The sequence below is a fragment of the Pan troglodytes genome, chromosome 10, assembly GCF_028858775.2.
Source record: "Pan troglodytes isolate AG18354 chromosome 10, NHGRI_mPanTro3-v2.0_pri, whole genome shotgun sequence".
In the NCBI taxonomy this organism is placed as follows: domain Eukaryota; kingdom Metazoa; phylum Chordata; class Mammalia; order Primates; family Hominidae; genus Pan; species Pan troglodytes.
This window is the reverse complement of record NC_072408.2, coordinates 56976066-56991841: the sequence shown is the minus strand read 5'-3', so window position 1 is coordinate 56991841 and position 15776 is coordinate 56976066. Positions and strand designations below refer to the sequence as shown.

General features: G+C 36.6%; 1 protein-coding gene across 4 annotated transcripts in view; it reads right to left on the bottom strand.

Moving 5' to 3' along the window:
• CPNE8 (copine 8) overlaps positions 1–15776 on the bottom strand; it is a 258415-nt gene that overhangs the window by 225994 nt on the left and 16645 nt on the right. For all 4 annotated transcript variants that reach the window (XM_016923660.4, XM_001168902.7, XM_016923658.4 and 1 more), the window contains exon 2: positions 808–848. Coding sequence is in view for 3 of the 4 variants with exons in the window: in XM_001168902.7 (XP_001168902.1) it covers positions 808–848 (41 nt within the window). In the remaining variant the exon portion in view is untranslated. The remainder of the gene's footprint in view (positions 1–807; positions 849–15776) is intronic.

Genomic DNA, 15776 nt, shown 5'->3' with positions numbered 1-15776 from the left:
AATTCTGACAACTGACAAAAACCTTCCCTCTGTAATTCAACCATATTTGTTCACACATTTGTAGAGATAGAGAACTGTTGTATATCCATTTCTAAATATTACAAGATTCGGAAACACATTGATTTATACAGTTCATTCTGCTGTTTTCTAATTCAAACTACCCTTCTCACTTTACAAGTTATCTCCAATTTTCAATACCTCTAATTAGTAATCAAACACTTTGGTTCATATCAGATGTTACATATTTCACTTGGTTGTAAATTGTATATACCACTTTTATTTTATTTTTCTTTTCTTTCTTTTTTTTTTAAGAGACGGGGTTGGGTGGGTCTCACTATGTAGCCCAGGCTGGTCTTGAACTCCTGGGCTCAGGCAATAGTCCTGCTTCGGCCTCCCAAAGTGCTGGGATTATAGGCATGAACCACCTTGCCCGACCACCACTTTCATTTAAAAAAAAAAAAAAAAAAAGAAACGTATTACTCTGTGACTAAATAACTTTAAATTATGGCCCATTACAGTTTTCTTTCAAATATAATAATTTCTACCAAATGGCCATAGTACGAGGTTTTAATTTCAAAGTGAACTGTCCCACATTGGAGTCATTTGCATTCTTATTTTATTCTCAAAGTGCTCAGCAAGTCCCTCTTTACCCACAGTACTGCCCGGGGTTGATGAGTATGTAGGGCTTGGGACCATTCTCCTGTTGCTTTCTAGGCTTTAAAACAAACCTTTAAACAAGAACTATGAGTTTCCTACAACTTTTGCAAAATCAAATGATTTTTCAAAAGGCAAGCAATACATACTTACTTGGATCAGATTTAGAAAATGTGTCTCTGTCAAGAAGATTTCTGTTGAATAAAACAGAAAATGTTAGCTGGATATGAAAGCAAAATATTTATATTTATATAGACATATTAAAATGTGTATGTACATAATTGTGTATATATATATAAACATACACATACACACACATATACATATATATGACTAAATAAACATGTCCCAAGGGTCTGCTTGTATATATTCAGACTGAACATCACTGGACTCCAAAAATAAGAGAAAGCTTTTATTTTCTCAGACTTTCATTCCACTTAACCAGTAACATGACTCCTTACATCCTAAGATTAAAATCTCTTTGAGAGAATTAACTGTTTTAGGTTTCCATTTAATCCTTCATTAAGAATATAAAGGTGTTCAGAAATGCTTCCTGAATTGAATTGTGAGTTGTTATTAATGCAAAATTGTTTGCAGTTCAGAGCACATGATCACGTTAGTCCATACAATTAGAATACAGTTGTGAAGCAGCATCTACTGACATTTGTGTTACATCAAACCTGATGAGTTTTATGTTGCTATTACGGTTTCGGAATTTAAGATGAACATATAGATGTTGCCTGAAGACTCTTTTCAGTAAACATTAAAAAAGTACACAAGGCCATTATTAGTACTTTTTTTTTCCAGATATTTCTAACATAGAATAACAATGGAAAATCAGAAAGTAGGAAAGCCTGGATTCCTCTGATACTAGTGTATTGCTACCCTCAGTGGTAGTAATGCAGTCCTATACTTTATGCTCATAACAATAACCCTGAGTACTCATTAAAAAGTTAAATTCAATATGCTCTGATTCACAAGGCAGGAAATTATTCGAAAAATTTCCATCTAAAATTAGTTTTTATAAAATTATGATTTAAAGCTATATGCTTTTCTGAAAAATTTGATTATCTAGAATGATGACTTGAGGGTTCTAAAAGTTCAAATTTGTGTTTAATAATCATCTTCCATTAATTAAAATGGAGTAGCTAAATTACATTTCAATTTGTAATACTTATAATAAAAATCTCGTGTTCAAGCTGTCTTATTTTCCACCAGGACTACTATTCATGTGCATTTATTTGTACTGCCCTTGGTATCTGAAAAGTCCCTTTTTCATATGAATCTGGCATCCTTTCTTATTTCAGGTTCTCAAAAGTGATTGCCGCCATTGAATCACTATACACTGAAAAAACAAAAACATATTCAACAAACCAATGCAGCACAAACAATGAAATGAGATCATGTCTTGAAATATTCCTAGAAAGGAGAAACATCAGACATACTCATATTTGGAATTAAATCAGATTAGAAGACCACTAGTCAGTAATCACATTAAATTAATCCTTTCTGTCCCCTGAGCAGACACCATGACTCCAGCAATGGTTAGCAAACAGTAAACTAAAACATTTCCATTTGAGAAATTACTGTGACATTATATTTATTATACAAAGGTAGTTCTTCACTTAAGTGGGAATTCTCCCAATCCTTCCTGTGACTCAAGCTTTTGCTCATTAGGTATCCTAGGAAAATATTATGCTGTTTCTTTCAGAATTCACAAAAAAACAGAGATGACAGTGCAAAATATTGTGATGTGGCTGTGACTCAAAAACTATGCTATGTACGTATTTAACAGAAAATCATGTAGTTTCAATGCCTTACTTATGTAAAAAAAAATAAACTACAAGTTTGAACCACAAATACAAAATAAAGGATTTCTATAAACAATAGGACAGATGAGTATTCTTTTTTTTTGAGACGAACTTTCACTCGTTACCCAGGCTGGAGTGCAATGGTGCGATCTCTGTTCATTGCAACCTCCGCCTTCCAGGTTCAAGTGATTCTCCTGCCTCAGCCTCCCGAGAGTAGCTGGGATTACAGGCATGTGCCATCACGCCCAGCTAATTCTGTATTTTTAGTAGAGACAGGGTTTCTCCATGTTGGTCAGGCTGGTCTCAAACTCCCGACCTCAGGTGATCCACCCACCTCTGCCTCCCAAAGTGCTGGGATTACAGGCATGAGCCACTGCACCCCGCTGAGATTAGTATTCTTAATCATAAACTTTACTTGTCACATTGTTTCACTCAGCCATTGTGATCCATAACACATAATGGTAAGATCAAAAATAAAACAAGCCAACAAAAAACCCTTTGTATAATGACAAGTAAAAATCTATAAATCTTCATAACATAGTCTGAAATTTGCAATTTAACTTTCCAATTATATTTGGTAATAATTTTACCTGTACTTTGGTCATATGAATATAATAGAATAGATTATCTCTGACAGGTTGAATTCCCAAAAGACTACTTTACTCAAGCATATATGATCGCAAAGTTGGAAAAGGAAAATATTCTTAGTGATATATACACTGCAAAAGACCAGTGATTGTTAAAATGCACCATTCAGTTTAGATTTATTTTAGGAATAAGAATTTTATCTTCCCAATATCCTATTAGAAACAAAGCCCACTCACATTAAGTAAAATAAGATAGGTATTATTGTGAAGGCCATTTCATAAATTCAGAAACTAAGCTGGGGCTCAGAGAAAGTGAGTGAATGAGTCAATGTACACAGCCCAGTACAGAATAATCTAATGGTACCAATCATTCTGAATCTGAGTCTTCTGTTCTTTACAAAATACCTCAGTTTCTGGAGAAATCCAGAAGACTTCTTATTTTCTATGAGTATTGAAAATGTCAAAGGCCTCCAATTTTACCTACCACATGAATATAAAGGAAAATAAATTCCTGTTCATAGACTAGTATAAAGAGAGATGCTGCTTATAGAATGAGGACAGAAAACCAGAATGAGAGGCCAAACCCACTATATTTTTCATAGAAAAAAATCTTTGTTTTTTTATATATTGCACTTTTAAAAATAAACATACACACACCCCTCCATGACCAGATTTTATATGAGAAGGCTACTCTTCCCTCCATGGACTTGTCATCTGCTTGAGCTAGGATGCCTGTAACTTTGTTCCTACCATTTTATAACATGATGTTGAACATCAACACTAGGTTAAAAGTCCTGAACATGTGTTTCTATTCTGCAAATCTAGATGTAGCTAATACAAAAGAACAAATTCTTCAAAAGAAATTTTGGAAAAATACAGTGTATAAGTTAGAAAAATTATCTGATGAAATATCTAATCAAAATTATAACCTATAAATTGCCTGAGTTGTTCTAGTATCCACTCATCCTCAAATTTCATTAAAATTCCTAGACTATGAGCTTAAAGGGGGATAATTGAAATAGCATAACTAAAGCCGAGGCCCAGCCAATTTAATTCTAACCTGTGGGAAGAAATACTATCAGAAGTCTTCAAACCACAGCAACTCCATCTTGAATAGGGGCTAGGTAAAACAAGGCTGAGACCTGCTAGGCTGCATTCCCAGGGGATTAAGGCATCCTTAGTCACAGTATAAGGAGACTGGCACAAGATGCAGGTCATAAAGACCCTTCTGATAAAACAGGTTGCAGTAAAGAAGCTGGCCAAAACTCACCAAAACCAAGATGGTGATGAGAGTGACCTCTGGTCTTCCTCACTGCTACACTCCCACCCGGGCCATGACAGTTTACAAATGCCATGGCAAAATCAGGAAGTACCCTATATGTTCTAAAAAGGGAAGGCATGAATAATCCACCCCGTGGATATAATCAAGAAATAACCATAAAAATGGGCAACCAGCAGCCCTCGGCACTCCTCTGCCCATGGAGTAGCTGTTCTTTTGTTCCTTTTCTTTCTTAATAAACTTGCTTTCACTTTATTGACTCACCTCGAAATCTTTCTTGGGCAACATCCAAGAACCCTTTCTTGGGGTCTGGATCGGGACACCTTTCTAGTAACATCACTGGGTTAACTGGAGAGGTGTATTTTGCGTGAAATGTAAATTAAAAAGTAGATAAGCAGGAATTTAGCAACACCTTTCCAAAACCATCCAAGATAAAGAATTCCCTGACTCCTGTGCCTTCCTACTCAATTCTCATGCATATTCATCCTTGAGAACAGCCTGCCTTCCCCTAAACACAACAGTCAGTTAGCTCATCTGATAACCCAGCCTGCTTTGATTTTATGCTCAACAAGTCATCTTTCAAATTTAAGACAGTTTCCCATATAGTAGTTACTGAGTAGCCAATATGAATATCACAGTTGTCTTTACTGTTGTAGTTTTTATTGTCAGTCGGCATTCTGAGACTCACACTGAAGAGCCAGCTAGCCTCTTAAAATTGTATCTCATGCTTGTCTTTCTCAAACTGGAAAGTAGCAATTCTCTTTCAACTTCAAAGCAAATCTGCAAGTATTTTTCAAGCAAATAATCTATGGCCAAGACCTAACTAAGCTCTATCAAAAATAATACAATCTGCATTAAAGTTTTATTTCAAGAAGGCTGAATTTTATTTACAGAAATAACTAAACAGCAATATAGGATGGTGTATAAAATCACAGTTTATTATAGGGAGAAAGAACAGTAACCTAAAAACTGTCAAATTGATTCAGCTACGACAACAACAACAACAACAAAAGCCAGGTACAGTAATTAGTTCTTATTCCAACTATTTTTCAAATAATCGATAATCATATATATAATTTAAGTGATCTAAATAAATATATGTCCTGAAATAAGTACCTTATTGAGACAGTCAGGTGGGAGGGGGTCCCTGGCAAAACTCCAACCAGCCTGTGCACTGGGAATGCACACTGTGGTGGAGCCATAGTTTGCCCCATTTGCAGCGGGGAGGAGCCTGGCCACTCCTCTTCCTGCGTAGAACCTGAGATTCAAATTGCCAGATAGGAAGCAGCCCATTAGGGACCCTGGCTTTACAGAGAGTCTCTGTTTCCCTTTTTTTTTTCCTTTTTGCCAACTACATCCCATTTTTCTCCCTCCTCGAATTGTCTGTGAGCCTAAATTTTCATGGCCATGGGACACGGACCCTGTCTTTAGCCAAACTAAGGAAAAAATCCTGCAATATTATTTTTAAAAAGCTAAGTATTTTGTCTATTATATTTATATGTATTAAGGATTTAATAGTAGAAAATAAAAACTTTGAATTCTTCATATGTATAATGAGCAAAACATGATGTATTTAAAGTAAAAAGTGACTTGTGAGTTAATCCTAAAGTTGCAGGCATGCTACTCACTCTTTCCTGCTCAGCAGATAAAATCACCTAATAAATATTCTTGTTAAAAAATCCTTTAAAAGGGAAACAAATATCATTATCCTTCCACAGATGAAATTTGAAAAAGACGACCTGTGTGTGAATTTTAAAGTTAATAGTTTCAGAGTAAAGGCAATTTTGCTATTTGTGATCTTTTTAAAGTTCTAATTTAATTAAAAAATTAGAAATTTTTAAAGTTCTAATTCAATAAAAAAAAAAACATACAAGATACTTGTTTTAGGGGTTAAGTCCTCAACTTGGAGATATAAAATTAATTCCAAAAAGCACTGTGACCAGCAGAAGTGAAACAACACATTAAAAAATCTACTGCTGTACCTTGAGTGCAATTTTTCTATTTAATTTTTAACAGGAATGGAAATATAGTTTGTAAATAGAGCCCAACAAAAAATATTTAATTTTCTATAGGGACAAAAATACAGTTTATAAGTAGAGCCAAACAATGCTTTATCATTTTGCAAACACTGTCCAGAATAAATTTTCCACATGTGGACAGAGACCAGTATCTTTGAATCATAATGTCCCCTGCAAATTGCCCTGTGTCAATAAGCAGAATGATTCTGGTTTTAATTAAAATTTTGTAAATTATTAAGGGCCTTTTATTTATCTATTTTTCAGTGTAGTCTCTGGACCACTGATAGCCTGCAAAGTCTTTACCAAATGTTGCTTAGGCAGCTACAGAAACTAACTAGCACAAGCTTGCACATAAGTGGGGCCCGTTGAATGAACGAAGAGTTTTAGTCTCCAATCTAAAGCATCATCTTTTTTCACTTTAGGTAAGGTTAGGTGTTTTATTATAGAAGGCAGAGTAGAAGGGGAATCTAGCATTTGGGGCCTTTGCTCTAATAGGTAATCCATTAACTGAAAATCCCTGAGAGTGACAGCATCACTGAGCCCCATGTCACTGAACCATGCCCACGGCCTTTATTTAGGGCATTATGTTATCTTATGGACTGGAATCAGAAAGTTATTTGTATGTATATATATTTTTTAATGTACATACACACAAAATGGTTTTCAGAGTTTTTTTTTATGAAGACAAGGAAATCAAAACTTTTTTTGAGCAACTGAAAGCAAATTTAATCTTTGGAAGTGATTTAAATGCAATGTTTAATTCTCTCTGATTCATTCATTCTTTTATTTTATTCACTGAATAAACAATACCCTGAGAAATTTAACATAACACACTTCAGGAAAAAATATTTTTCCCAAAACTGTAATTTCTATAGCAAGGGGAGCCAAACTGTGTACAGGCAAAAAGGAAAGGTTTAGAAATGAAAAAAAAGGCCGGGAGCGGTGGCTCATACCTGTAATCCCAGCACTTTGGGAGGCCAAGACGGGTGGATCACGAGGTCAGGAGATTGAGACCATCCTAGCTAACACGGTGAAACCCCGTCTCTACTAAAAATACAAAAAATTAGCTGGGCGTGGTGGCGGGCGCCTTCATTCCCGGCTACTCGGGAGGCTAAGACAGGAGAATGGCGTGAACCCGGGAGGCGGAGCTTGCAGTGAGCCGAGATCGCACCATTGCACTCCAGCCTGGGGGACACAGCGAGATTCCGTCTCAAAAAAAAAAAAAGAAATATTTTAAAACCGAAACTTACTAAAAAGCCAAAGTCAGCTAGCATCTAAGATACCAAGTAATTCTGAAGGATAGGGTCATTGGAAAGTACTTAACAAGATTATCTGGCTTTCAAGAAAGTTAAGAATAGACTTTCAGATTTGAAGCTGCACAAATAGACTAAAAAATTCAGTTCAACAGCTTCCTCTGGTAGCCTGAATATACAGCAAGAACTTTATCATAAATGACAGATATTACCCAACCGACACTAGGGATAAAAGAAATTTTAAGTTATTTTTCAGTTTCTGCTGAAATTGGTTGTTCAAAGTACTTATTACTACTGTTAAGCTGAAAAGGCCAGTTATAAAATTATAGTTTCAACCTTTGCGTGGGTGAATTTGGGTTAGACACTAACAGAAATTTAAGGAGAGGAGAATTAACCGTATAATTTTTTATATTCGTTCTGAAGCATTCAACCGTGATTGATATCCTTGGAAACTACTTAAAAAGAAACCTATGCTTTGTCAGAACTTGACATGTCAGAGCTCTGGTTAGCCTGAGATAAATACAAGAACCTACGGGTTTGAAGTAATGGAGGGTTAACTCAGGGTAATGCAAGCTTTCAGAAAAAGATACAGAATGCAATTCCTGATTTCAGCTGGAAAAGGGAAACATGTTTATGCTTTAAAAAAATGCAGAAAAAAAAAGAGACTGAGAGCAGGATATGGGTCTTCTTAAAAACCTAAATCTCAGGTACAAAACTAAATTCATTACCTTTTCCCCAATCTTACGGCTCCTGTATTTTCTGTCCTAGTAAATGACAACTGTGAAAGAAAAATAATGGACACCCAAACATATCAGGTCCAAATCCCTGGAACCTGTAAATGTGACCTTATTTGGAAGAGGTCTCTGCAGACGTGATTAAACTATAAATCCTGAGATGAGTAGATTACCCTGGATTATCTGGGAGGGCCAAAAATTCAATCACATATCATATATAAGAGGAAGGCAGACAGAGATTTGACACTTACAGAAGAGACAAGACAGTGACAGCACAGAGAGAGTTGTAGATTTTGGCCTTGAAGATTAGAGTGATGCAGTCACAAGCCAAAGCATGCTAGCAGCAACCACCAGGAGCTGGAAAAGGCAAAGAATGGATTGTCCACTAGAGCAGCTGGAGGGACATCAGCCCTGCCAACACCTTGATTTCAGCCCAGCAATACTGATTTAGGACTTTTGGCATCCAGACCTGTGAGAAAATAAATTTCTGTTCTTTTAAGCCAACAAGGCTGTGGCAATTTATTATAACAGCCACAGGAAACGAGTACAGCCAGCAACACTGTCCAACCTCTCCTCCAAGCAAGACGCCTCAGTAACAGGTCATCTTGTCTCCCATATCCCAGTTCATTCACCAAGACACCTCCAGGAGAAAGCTCTCTACTGTAAATGCTTGAGCAAATGCCTCGCTTGCAAAACACCCATTACCTCCAGAAATTCCAAACTCCATAACACTGCACTGACCACCTGCCACATTCTGACCCCTGGCTATGTCTCCAGCTGCACCTCTATCCATATTATTTCTTAGAGACTTTCTTCCAGACACTTCAGATTCTTTGCAGTCCCTCAAATGAATCCTGCCTCACACTTCTCTACACTTACGTTTTACCCATAGCATTCTGTTTCCCAAAATTTCCTCACCAACCCCTTTCCTGCTAGGAAATGAGAATTCCTCTTTCAGCCTCTCTCCATGGCTCTGTCCTAGCATGCAGAACTGATTATTTCCCCCAGGTGCCCCATCACACTCAACAAGAATCTGTATCACAAATTGCACACCTACTATTTATTTACTAAGTGCCAGGTGCTGAGCTGGGCATTTAAATAAATCATTTCACTTAACCCTCACCATAATCCTACCAAGTAGCAATTATTAGCAGGATCCATTTTCCAAATAAGTTAATCAAATTCAGAGACGTTAAATAAAGTGGCCAAAGTCACAGAAAAGGCAAACACTTGGAGGCGGCTTTGCAAATTTTCTATTGATTTCTGAATTTGATTTTGATTTTTGATGTCTGTTTTTGTTACACTATTCATCTATATCATTGAGAACAAAATGAAATGAGCTGCAAATAATGTTATTATTTAGCATCATTTCAGAGACTCTACAGAGAAAGATATAAAATAAAAATTAGGCAGTATTGGAAAGAGAAAAATTAAATTACTTGCAGAAGATTTAATTTTGTACACAGAAAAAAGCAAGAGAATTAACAAATAAAAGCTTTTTAAATTAATAAGATAATTCAGTAGAGTGATTGGGAGCTTGATGAATACATAATAGTTAATAATTCTCCTGGGTATCAACTGTTAATCATTCTATCCAACTAGGCTGTTTAGTAGTGATATGTTGCCTTCAATTGCTGAAGCATGTGAGCTATGCAGCTCTCACTATAACCTCACTCCAAAATAGTATATTACCAAGAAAGCAAGTCTCAGGCCAAATTGTGCCAAAGTGACAAATATTCATTACCAAGAAGAACTCAAAACAGTCACACAGTGTACTCCATCAGTTTAATCAACTTCCAGCTCCCTGTCCTTTCAGACACTCTAAATAGCACCTTCAGGCAGATGTGACAATATTCTGTTGACAGTGTCTAACTTTCTGGTCAGATAAGTGTAGAGAATTCTCTAAACATTTATATCCATTACCTAAGGCGTCCCTAGGCCTACGGCACCACTCTAAAGGTCACTAGGCATGTATCTCCCGTTCACTTGAGCAATATTTCTAGCTAATCCACAGTATCTTTTTATAACAGTTTTATTCAGATGTAAATGACATACTATAAAATTTGCCCTTTTAAAGTGTACAATCCAGTGGTTGATAGTATATTCACAGAGTTGTGCAACTACTACCACTATCTAATTTTAGAATATTTTCCTCTTTCCTCCCACCAAAAACACCCTGAACCCATCAAAAATCACACCCTATTCCACTTCCCCGAGCCCCTGGTAACCACTAATCTTTCTGTCTCCATGTATTTGCCTATTCTGAGCATTTCATGTAAATAGAATCATGATCATATACAATATGTGCTCTTTTTGTGACTAGCTTCTTTCAAGTACATGATGTTTTGAAGATTCAACCATGTTGTAGTATCTGTCAGTACTTCATTCCGTTTTATTGCCAAATCATATTCTATTGTATGGATATACTACTTTGGTTCATCAATTCATAGATATTTGGGTTGTTTCTATTTTTTGGCTATTATGAATAATACTGCAATGAAGATTTGTACAAGTTTTTATGCGGACATATGGTTTCACTTCTCTGGGGTACATACCTAACAGAATTGCTGGGTCCTATGGTGACACTATTTTTAAAATCTGAAAAAACTGCCAAACTATTTTCCAAAGTGACTGCATTATATTACATTCCTACCAGCAATATATAATTGTTCCAATTTCTCCACATCCTCTCCAATGTTATTGTCAGTCTTTTTTTTTATAATTGTATAGTGGTATGAAGTAGTCAATCCACATACCTGATCACCACACGTTTTATCAGTTTGGTTTTTTTAAGCCTAACATCCATTGTAATTACAAAACGCTCTGGTGTTGATAAAGGGTAAAGATAGTCTACCAGTTAGGAGTAGCCACTTCCAGAGCATGAGCTACTGATTAAACTTCCAATGCTAACTCCCCACACCCAAAGTATATAAAACTGATTAGGATCCTTGAGATTTAACTCTACAGTCTAACACACACATCTATATGACACTCTCTGCTGAAATATTTTAAAGTAAATTACAGAGAAAAATCATCAACCACAATCAATTGAAAAAAAGATGAAGAAAATGTAACATATTATTTTAAAATTTTGGCATAAAGGATACTTTCTAAGCTTTATATGAAGCCTAGAGAAAAAATTAATTTATATGATAATGAATGTATTTTAAACTTATATACAGAAAATGATATAATAATTAAACTCAAAATGCAACATTTGTTACATATATCATATACAAGAATGTTAAGGCTATAAATATACAAAGCATTCTCTAAATTAATGAGAAAAAAGTATAAGCACCCCAAAAGAAAAATGACTTAAAGAAGTGAATTGGCATTTTACAAGAGGAAGAAATATATTTGGTCACTCACATTTTAAATAAAGTTCATCCTGAATAATAAGCAATGACATGCAAATAAAATAAATAAGATAATGCTCTACTGTGAGACAGACAAATATTAGCTGCATGAATAGAACTCATTTAGTTGTAAGTTACAGAAGAAAAGGGAAATTTATGGTGAAAATACAGATATTTTATACAGCCCAGATTCAGACATGTAGCTGACCCTGTGAGAAGAACAAAAACAAGGGCAGAAATATCCAAACTGTTTTTCTGTGTGCAAGTATTATCTATTTCAATCTTTTTTTTTTTAACTGCTTCCTCTACTTCTCTAAACTACATGGTGGGAAACACAGATGCTGATATTGTTTGGCTCTATGTCCCCACCCAAATCTCATGTAGAATTGTAATCCTCAATGTTGGAGGAGGGGCCGGGTGGGAGGTGATTGGATCATGGAGGCAGTCCTCCCCCTTCTGTTCTTGTGACAGTGTGTTCTCAGGAGATTTGGTTGTTTAAAAGTGTGTAGCACTTCCCCCTTCTCTCTCGCTCTCCTGCTCCACCATGTAAAGACGTGCCTGCCTCCCCTTGTGCCTTCCACCATGATTGAAAGTTTCTGGAGGCCTCCCCAGCTATGCTACCTGTACAGCATACAGAACGGTGAGCCAATTAAATCTCATTTCTTCATAAATTACCCAGTCTCAGGTAGTTCTTTACAGCAAGGGGAGAACAGACTAATATAGATGGCTGGGGTTATTAGCTTCATATTTTATAATTCTGGCACCCAAGAAGAGACTGCCAGCTTTTCCCCACTTCAGTACAATCACCAGATCTCATGGACTTGTCATCACCTGGCAGGGTGCCACCTCTGAACAGTCATTACAACTGGGAACCACCAGTTCCACCATTTACTAGCTGTGTAAACTAAAACTCTCTAGGCTTCAGTTTTCTTATCTGTAAAAAAGGAGATGATCATAGTATCCTCCTCATAGAGTTGTTTGAGGAGTAAGTAAGTAAATATAAAGTGCTTAGAGCAAACCCAGCATATAGTAAATATTGGAAAAACTATCTAGAGGCAAAGGCAAAGAGAATAATGTAGAGTGGGTGTGCAATGCCCTAAATTAAGTGATAAAGCCCTAAACTGTGATTAAGGAAAAAGGTCAAATTCATTCGCAAATATTCATTCATGCTTTCTTTCAACACAGATTTATTGGGCATGTATTATGTGCCAGGCACTACTAGAGTAGTGTATGGGAATAGTTAAGCCCTGATCTCAAGTCCACTTTGTAGAAGAAAGAAGAGATGTAATGTGAGCCTAAGGCTCCTCCTCCAAGTTCCTTTTGCCTTCTATGAAATTAAAAGGGGCCAAAGAGCCTCCTGGTAAAATGAAAAATGAATCCTCTTGATATCTTTTTAAGTTTATACTGTCGGCCCAGCCAGGGTCTGGTGGAAGGAATATATAATAGGAAACTCTGAGAGGAATTTCTTTACAAAAGAAGGTAGAGCTCAGATGGGAGACCCAGATTCAGAGACAAAGACAGGCCCACACAGTCTGGAGCCTGGAACTGTGGGGTGTGTGCCCACAGAGCAAAAAAGCTGTGAATATATGGATTTAAAGAAATGACGACACCCAGGGAGTCTTTAGTAAGGAGGACTTCTGACTGAGACTGAACCTAGAAGGACCACATAGAACCACAAAGATCTGGTAAATCAAGAGAGACAAGCACCAGGAGGCAATGAGCAGAGTTACATACAGGGTTACAGGGACAGCAGACAGCAAGGTCTCATGCCAGGCCTTGTAGCAATAGGACATTACTGCAACTTCCCAGTGGCACTGTCAACAGCAATGTTTTAACAACAGCAGTGAAGGCTCCATGGAGGCAGACAGATAGGAAGAGGGGTATATTGAGACCACAGCTGAGATCATTCCCTTGGAGAGATGCTCTCCAGGCAGGGGGTACTAGGCCTGAAAAGCAGCAGCTAGGTTCAGGTATTAATATCTGAAGCCAAAATCCAAGGAAAAAAACTCGACTTCCATCTTACGTAAGTCATTGTAAAATAAATATGAATGGAAATATGCCTTATATGCCTCTAAATAAGTGCACAAAGAGATATCTGCTTGGCCTGACCTATTGCTGGGTAAGAAAGTTGGGGTGATTTGTACTTTCTCCTTTGCTCTTTTCAACATAATTTGATTTTTTTTTGCATATTTTTACAACTTTATCTTCATGAAGTGATCTACTGTTTTCCAAATATTTCAGTTGAATATCTGTATAAAAACAAGAATTCCTTGCTAAGCTATGGAAACTTTCAAAACACTTTATTAATATTATCTCAAACAATCCTTATACAACTGTATCAGAAGGAATTTCTATAAACAGAAGCACAAGGAAACTAACTTATCTGAACTCTCACAGTAAAGTATGGAGCTGCCGTTTAAATCCAGATCTTTCTGGCTCTAAACTTTTGCTAAGCCTGTAATACATTACACCATTCCCTAACTATGTTACAACACTTGAGATTATATATCATTATTTTTCTCAGTCTCTCCTCCTGCCCACTCGAAAAGCAGTAACCACATTTCAGCTCACTTGCTAACAGCTAAGTGGACAATGATCCTCCAAATATTTTACACAATTAGCTAGATTAGCAGTCTTTTAGGGTTTATTGCTTTTCCCAGAGTCAGTGCAATGGATCACTTGTCCAAGAAGCAAGAGCTGATGACTGTGATGTGCCTACAGATCTCCACTAAGTAGAAAGCTGGAGGCTAACATCACTCTACCCAACATCAGCTCACATACTGCTGCCTTCCAAGCACCACTCCCAAAAATATTGATCATATGACTGGATTTTCTAACATTTTGTTCCTTTGTCTATTAGCTGTAGAACAATATGTTGCTTCTATAACGGAGGAAAAGTCATGTATATTCAGGCTCAACATTTCAACATTTCAAAAGAAAATCTTTATCTATATGCAAGGTTGTCTTGAGCCAGCTCTCTTTAAGATGCATAAAATAATACATAGGCTATGACAATGAAAACAATAACATGCTTGTAAAGGTAAGGCTAGATTGGCAAGGTTGGTTTTTTTCTTCCTCCAGATTTTAAGCAATATCTTCTGTAATTTCTTTCGACCATTGGACAATTCAGAAGTACCTAGGAGTAATCTGAGATTTGCAGACTCAATATAACAGAATTTAAACAGAAGAAGGAACTAATCCAAATGGGAATATGTAGGTCAGCATAAATGATCAGCTGAGATACAGGAGAATAAAAATGACTTCCTAATATGTATGTTTCATCCTTATCAGAAGTGAGTAGAACAGAAGTGTGCCCTGACTCAAAGGCTCTCATCTCGGCCCCAAAACCAACAAAACAACAATAGAAACAAAATCTCAGTAGCAGCCCATCCTACCTACAGTTCTACAAGTCCTAAAAAAACCACTGAATGAAACAGGCATAGGCAATTGCTTGGCTATGTCTCCTTCATCCTGCCTTTTTACAATTGATTTTTTTTCAACTCAATTAATACTATACTCTTTCTGGCCTTCAGGCCTTCCAGCCATGGTTCCTGTTCATATGTGATGTGCCTTTCTTCTACTAACCTTCCTTTCTTCAACTATATATTGAATAAATAATTATCAAGCACTTTCTATATGCAATACACTGGACTAGAAGCTAAGTGGGATGCAAAGCTGAATAAGACATGAATCTTATCCTATGAGAATTTACAGTTTAATAGCTGTCTGACACTCATTCAAATGTTTATTCAACCAGCACTAGGTTATTAAGTGCCAGATAAAGGATTTAGTGTTGGAGACCATGATATGAACACATTGGGCTCCAGGCCCTAGATTATTTATATTCCATTAAGGGGACAGATTTGTAAACAAATATGTGCAGTGAAATGTGGAATATGTATAATAAATAAATTCATTACAAATTAGAGAAAGGGAGGGGTGGACAATTCAATCTGAAGGATCAGGAAAAGTCTTCATAGTATGAGTGATGCTTGAACTATCGGCAGAGTCCATCAGGTGAGATAACAACGTGAGGCCAAACTGTTCCTACCAGAGAGAACCACAGTGTGAACATCATGGT